This window comes from Neopsephotus bourkii, unplaced genomic scaffold (genome assembly GCF_033783945.1).
Source record: "Neopsephotus bourkii isolate Nb327-2 ecotype Australia unplaced genomic scaffold, CSIRO-AGI_Nbou_v1 NB_1298, whole genome shotgun sequence".
NCBI classification, from domain to species: domain Eukaryota; kingdom Metazoa; phylum Chordata; class Aves; order Psittaciformes; family Psittacidae; genus Neopsephotus; species Neopsephotus bourkii.
In genome coordinates, this window is record NW_026901782.1 from 456,298 (window position 1) to 462,934 (window position 6,637).

The window sequence follows — 6,637 nt, forward strand, 5'->3', positions numbered from 1 at the left end:
TGAATCTGACTGTGGAGCTTCATTACAAGTATGCTTTGAAGAGTAGCTAATTGCTGTGTATAAATACTACTGTATTGGCTAACTGGATTATTTGCCTGTAGTCAAGATACCATTATTCAAATCAATTTACTGATATATGAGAACCTAAACTTGAAGGCAAACTTAGACCTGACGTTTTGTATAAACAGAACTGATTTAGGATTACTCCAACAGTTTTGGGAAGTTCTGGAGAAACAAACTGCATTTCAGAACGAGACATTAATTTGAATTGCGTGATTCTCAGGTAGGAAGAACATTCCCAATCTAACTATAGCTGCTCTTTACATAATCACTAATGACCACAGGTTTTCATCTCTAGAAAAATTAAACACAATGATAATAATCCCCAAAATCACAGAATATATGAGGTTGGAAGGGACCCGTGGAGACTGCCTAGTCCAACCTTTGTATTTAAAACAGCCTCAGCTCAAGCTGGTTGCTTAGGACTTTACCCGGTCAGACTTTGAACATCTGTACAGATGGAGACATCAGAACCACTCAGCAGGTCAACCTGTTTGAATGTCCAGTTGCCCCTACAGTTTAAAAAAGGGTACATTTTTCTTCCATTTAAAAGGAATTTGTTGTATTTCAGTTTGAGTCCGTTGATCTCATCCCATCTCTGGGCACCAAGGAGAAGAGTGTCTCAGTCTTTCCTCCTACCGATCAGGTATTCAAAACATTTATGAGAACCCCCCTATCCTTCTCCTGTAGGCTGCATAGTCCTAGCTCTCTCAGTCTCTTCTTGCATGAGAGACTCTCTAGTCCCTGCATCTCCTCCGCTGCCCTTTGATGGACTCATTTTAGAATGTCCATGCCTCTCCTACACTGGGGAGGGCAGAACTGGACACTGCACACTGTATATACTCTCATCACCCACCTCCCTTGACCTGCCAGTCAAGGGCACTTAGGTTCCTAAGTCCAGGAGACTGCTGGCCTTCTTTGCCAGAATAATAGTTCTAATTAAATATCCTGAAAACAAGTAAAATTATAGTAAAATGTTGCAGTAAAACTTCCCTTCTAATGACACGGAAATTTTTGCCTGTGGTGTTGGTACTGCCAGTCAGGAACAACTGCCTCATAAACCAAATAGGTCACGTTGGACAAACTACGACAGTGCATGGGCGGGTATTTGAAAAGCCTGCTGTCTCTCTGCTCAAAACCGTGATCCCATAATGACAGCTGTTTCGTTTGTTCAGGCCAGTTAGCCTCGTTAATGGATTCAAGTTCAAGATTAATCCATTAGAGACATTAAAAGATGGTAACAATCACTTGTAGCATTGTCATCTTTGCCTTGCATACAAATAGTGCTAGCAGAAAAATTCTATTAAAGACTGCTTAGGGATGCACTTTCAGTATGAAGCCTTCAGAATAATGATGAGTGTAGACAGCTCTTAATTTACTTTAGAAGAGTAACAGTCATAGCTGTAGTTCTTTGCAAAGACAGGATTTGTGTTTAATCGCAATGAACACTGCATATGCTTTACGACTTTTTGCATGTAACTTGAAAACAACTAGTTACTGCAAGTAATTCTTTTACAACTAACCAGGAAGCTGTTTCTTCTGATGACTCAAATTTCCATGTAAGTTTGAAGCAGACATAGTCAAAGCTGTTGTTTGGCATCTGATAAACCATGAGCAGCTCCTGCAATCGGATTTTTCAGTAAAATAAACTCACGTCACCAGGAATTTTGGACTTGCTTAGTTTCATTTTTCAGTGTGAGAGTACTTGACAGTGTGCAAAGCTTAAATTCACCATAGGAACTTTGCAGACTTCAGCCTCGTAACCTGTGAGGTTACTTGGGACAGCATCACATAACTTATTTGTTACCATGGAATGTGGCACAGACAAATGCTCTTGTGATGAGAAGAAAATGCACAGCTCTCTCTTAATGTTTATCATTTGAGATCTTATCACGGGTAACTACATGGCACCATGTGCTCCTCCTTTTCTTCTCCATATGCGATGGGGTAGTATCATGACTCGTAGTCCAACTTGCCTGCTGTGTCACTAGGGAAGACCAGAATATCTGTATTGTAGGAAATGAAGAGCAGTAGTGATTTTTTTTTTTTTTCTCAGAGCTTTAGTGCTTTCTGTTTTAACATCCAGCATAGAGATGTCGTTCAATTAATTGCTCAAAATCATTAAAAAAATGGAGCATCTTGGTATTTTGAATGTATAAGGTTCCACCAGTAACCCTGAAATGCACTTAATTAAAATCATTCCACTGTTGGGTATTTACAGATTTTGAAACTGTCAGCTGGCTGAACAGGCAATCACTGTGCTGTTAGTAACCTCAGTGGTTTGGGACTGACTTGGTGTTGAGCTTCACGGTAAACTACTTTGGCATTAACAAGCTGACGCCAGTGCGTGGAACTGAAGTGATAACCATCTAGCAGCGACCTCTCATTTGTAATGCTCAAAGTGTCTTGAGTTCTTGCCACTGAAAGTAAACAAAAAAATAAAAAATTCAACACCAAAGCCCAGAAGCAATAGGTTACATACATTCCACCCACTCTCAGGCCTTACCGGCACAGGACATAAAACAGTAACTAAAAAACCTCGTGATACTACAAATGGACGGCGTACCGAGAACCTGCCTCCAGGCTCCCTGAAGAGAGAAACATGTCAGGCTTCTTTTAGCAGAACTTCTATTATCCGTGTCTTGATTAACAGAGAACACCATGGGCCGGGAGTTCACTACCTTCTGGCCCATTCGGTGCGTACGCTTAACTTTACGCAAGCGATTTAAAACTATGTCACTAACGACCGAAGGTTCAATTCCCTGATTTTACTAGAGCACGAAACTCAACCGGATTCCTCGGGCGCGGCTCCAAGGAAGAGAAAACGCTCTCGCCTGCCCCATTTTCTGTCGCGGAGGAAGGCGCACGGCTCATTTTGCGACCTAACGGCTCCTGGGTAACACGCGACCAGACACAAAACCCGGCACCGGGCGGACGGAACACGAACGGCTCTAACGGCTTCCGTAGCAGAAGCTCTGCTCCGCCCCGAGTTGGGCCGAGCTCTGCACGCTTCCCGCCCACTCCTCAGCTCCGCAGGCGTCACTTCCCGCCGCCGCCGCCACCACAACCGCCGCCAGGATGATCCCGCCGGTGCAGGTCTCTCCGCTCATCAAGGTGAGGGTGGCAGGCGGTTCCCGCGGTGCCGTGTGGGCGTCCCTCTGAGCTCCGGGGCCGGGAGGTGACCTCTGGCCTCAACGGGCCGGGCTGAGGCGGGCTGGGCGGGGGGCGGCGAGCTGGGCCTAGTGGTGCGAGCTGAGCCAAGGGCGCGTCCTTGTCTGTGCCTCCCGCAGTTCACCCGGTACTCGGCCCTGCTGGTGGGGATGATCTACGGCAAGAAGCGATACGGTGAGTGCGCGTCGCGGGCGGCCTTTCCCCCTTCCCCGCTCGGGACCCAAAGGGCACCTTGAGGCGGGCACGGCCGCCATTTCCCCGCTCCACTACAGGGGGACCTGGTAGGGCCCTGCGAGGCGGCCCTTGGGGCCGGGCTCTGACCGGTGTGAAGTGACAGATCCATGTAAATTGTGCCTTCGTGACAGCGAAGGTGGTTTTATGTCCTTTTTGAGTGAGCTAGCAGGTGCAGAGCTTTGTGCCGGCTCCTAGAAACTGTGTTTTAAAGTGCGTGTGTTAATGACAGACTATCTAAAGCCTATTGCTGAAGAAGAAAGAAGAATAGAGGCTGAAGAGAAAAAGAAACGTGAAGAACTTGAGCGGATCGCGAGAGAGCTTGCAGAAGGTAGTCCCTCAGTTTAATTCGCACATCCCATACCAAACTGTGTACCCTGGCTTGCAAGTGGACTGACATCTTAATGCAGCGTTTTTAAGAGAAATTCAGGCTTACAGCCAGGGGGCTGCACACCCCTGTGATTCCATGGAAAAGCGGTTAGGGCTGTGTGAAGGGTAAATAGTGCTGCTGTTTGACAGGCTCTACTGAACGCAAGCTTTGGTAGAGTTGAAAACACTTTTGCAACCAAATGGGGTGTATTAAATGGCAGTCTGGATTTCCACTGAGAAAACAAACCTCTAAAAGCTGTGCCGGTTATTTTGTGAGAAGTACATGAAACTGCATATTAACGTTACTCAGATGTCTGTTATTCAGCTGGATGCAGCAAACCCGTGATCCCTTTACTCCATGCAGTGAAGAAGTCTTACAAGTGTGACTGATTACCTAAACCAGAAGTTATAGGCAACTGCTTGAAATTTCAACTCAAACTTTAAAGTGGTATCACTGGTGTAGTGTTAGAGGTCAGCTTTATTTGTTATATTTTACGTGAAGAGCATATACTGGAGGTGATTTACTGGGACTAATACTGCTGCTTCTTTCTCATTCCCTTCTGTCCTATAGCATTCCTACTGCAGCATGCTTTCTCTTGTTGTTAGAATTGTTTATTTATCTGTGCATTTCTGACAGGATTTCTCCCGATGCCATACAGAGGAGTGTGCTGTCCGGCTTGAATTCACCTTTTTTTTCTTTAGTGGACATACAGTCCAGAACTTTTAAGAAATGGATCAGTAACTCAAGCTACACGCTTAGTAACTGTTTCCATGGGAAATAGTGGCATTCGTATTGTCCTAAGCAAGACTAATGTTGAACAAACCCCTGTAAAACTAAATTAGCCACACATACGTGTAATCAAATAGGCAAATTGATGAATTTTATCACTTACTAGAAGCTATTTGCACAGCTTTTTTTACCATCTTAAATATATAGTCTCTGTTATTCATGGAGTAAATAAATGGGCCTGTGGGTATTTTCTAGATTAGCTGAAACTTTTGTATATTTTCGGGGATAGAGGCTGTACTACAGTGTTGCTACTTCACTTAATAATGGAATTCTGTTATTATTTCTTTAGAATGTTTGTTTAAAAGTGGCACACAGATGACCAGTCTGCTTTCCCAACAGTGGTTTTTGTGTAGTTTTCCTGTTATAAAAGCAATTGTTATAACTTCATTCAGTGCAATGCAGTTGTTGGAGATTGTTCTTTAAAGATGGATAACTGGACATATCCATAATGATAGCTTTTTCTGGGCTTAATTTGAATTATCAGTTCAGAAAACAGTAATTTACTAATGAGTAAGTAAAAAAAGGTATTTTACCCCAAATACACTTCTGTTGAATAAGCAGAAGCGGGAATCATAAAAACTGGCTAGAAAGAAATGTCACACTAAAGGTAGCTTTTGATCTCACTAATGTTTTGCCTATTTTAGTACTGCATGGGACTGACTAGTAGTCCTAACTGTCTTTGTTTTTTCTTCCCTTCTAGCAAGCGAAGATTCCATATTGAAATGAACAGAAGATTGGATCCTAATTTCACATATGGAAATATATGGCTAGGCTCTGAACTGTGCAGTGGTTGGTGGACTCTATATGCCGTTCTCTCAATAAAGTACTTAAAATGCTTCAGTTGGTATTTGAGTGAGTTGCACAGAACAGCAGCAGAAATAATTACAGAATATGATAGGAAACTTTTGTCACAAACAGGCCGTTGCTGTGGCGGAAACACCATGTTATATTCCTCCAGCAACAGCTAGTCACTATGCCTATAACTAGTAGGTAATGTTTGTGATCAGAAAAGACAGAGTTTAATACATTTGGGCAGGTGGGGGAGCAGGCTGGACTTCAGCAGACTGAACAGCTGAAGAACATCCACATTCTTTTCAGTAGCAGAGCAAAGAGGTCTTGTCTTGAGTTAGCTTGTCCTACCCCTTCCATCTAGGACCAGATATGATGGGCAAGCTGTAGCACTAAAAATCTCTTGGCAGCTTCTCACTCAGGCAATGGAGGGAAAATCTGCTCTCCATTTCTGAATTCCTATGTGAGAAACCCCTCCCAGTCTCACAGGGATATTCATTTCCCTATCCCTCCCTTCAAAGCCCAGAATGGAATTCTGGATGCCTTACCTCCTTCAGTGAGGCACTTACAAAGCAGGCCCCTTGTGTTTCTCACTGGAGTTGGGAACTGCATCAAGCCAGAAGTGAAAACACTGCCCTGGGGTACAGGCAAATATCCCAGAAGTGGAGCTGAATCACTCTTACCACACTCATCCGGGAGCTGTCTGGTCAATGGATCCCTCCTGAAATTGTCTTGCAATGACATCACTTTTCTCTCAGGCCTGGGGAAATACTGACTGCAAAAATGTATTTCTTACCCCTTCCCTTTTCTTTGGCCAATAATTCCTGGCAGCCAGCTGTCAAGGGGAGCACTGTGGGTAGGAAACTTGCCAGATTTCACCTGCATCTGACCTACCTCCAGTGGGAAACAAACTTCCAGTGGTATGGTTCTGATGATGCAAAAAGACACAGTAACACATACTAGTAAGGGATTGCTGGCTGAAAAGGACACTGATCCCAGTCTTCTGGCAAAGTGGCTATGTCATTAGGTGATACCATTTTGAAAAGGAAAAAAAAAGTTCAATTCCCTGATGTATACTGAAATAAAAGTCAGTGTTCCCCTCAGACACTCAGTGTGTGTTAGGCAGTGGGAGTGAGCCACAGTGAAGGGCAAAAGGGAAGGACAAGCTGCCTGGAGCTCAGGGCTGTACATACTGTGGCTGGATATGGCCTGTTTGCCAGATGAGAA

At 44.1% G+C, this 6,637-nt stretch overlaps 1 protein-coding gene across 1 annotated transcript; it reads left to right on the forward strand.

Moving 5' to 3' along the window:
• Window positions 1–2,994: 2,994 nt before the first annotated feature.
• Window positions 2,995–5,461, forward strand: ATP5ME (ATP synthase membrane subunit e). Its single transcript, XM_061366061.1, has 4 exons — window positions 2,995–3,174; window positions 3,351–3,405; window positions 3,695–3,793; window positions 5,322–5,461. Exons 1-4 carry the CDS (start codon window positions 3,139–3,141, stop codon window positions 5,345–5,347), a joined length of 216 nt encoding a protein of 71 aa, XP_061222045.1. The 5' UTR covers window positions 2,995–3,138; the 3' UTR covers window positions 5,348–5,461.
• Window positions 5,462–6,637: the final 1,176 nt, after the last annotated feature.

Excerpts from the sequence above, each read along its gene's own strand:
- ATP5ME (XM_061366061.1), top strand. The coding sequence starts at position 3,139 with ATGATCCCGCCGGTGCAGGTCTCTCCGCTCATCAAG. Across the intron at positions 3,175-3,350 it reads AGGTCTCTCCGCTCATCAAG|TTCACCCGGTACTCGGCCCT; the intron begins GTGAGGGTGGCA and ends TGCCTCCCGCAG. Across the intron at positions 3,406-3,694 it reads CTACGGCAAGAAGCGATACG|ACTATCTAAAGCCTATTGCT; the intron begins GTGAGTGCGCGT and ends TGTTAATGACAG.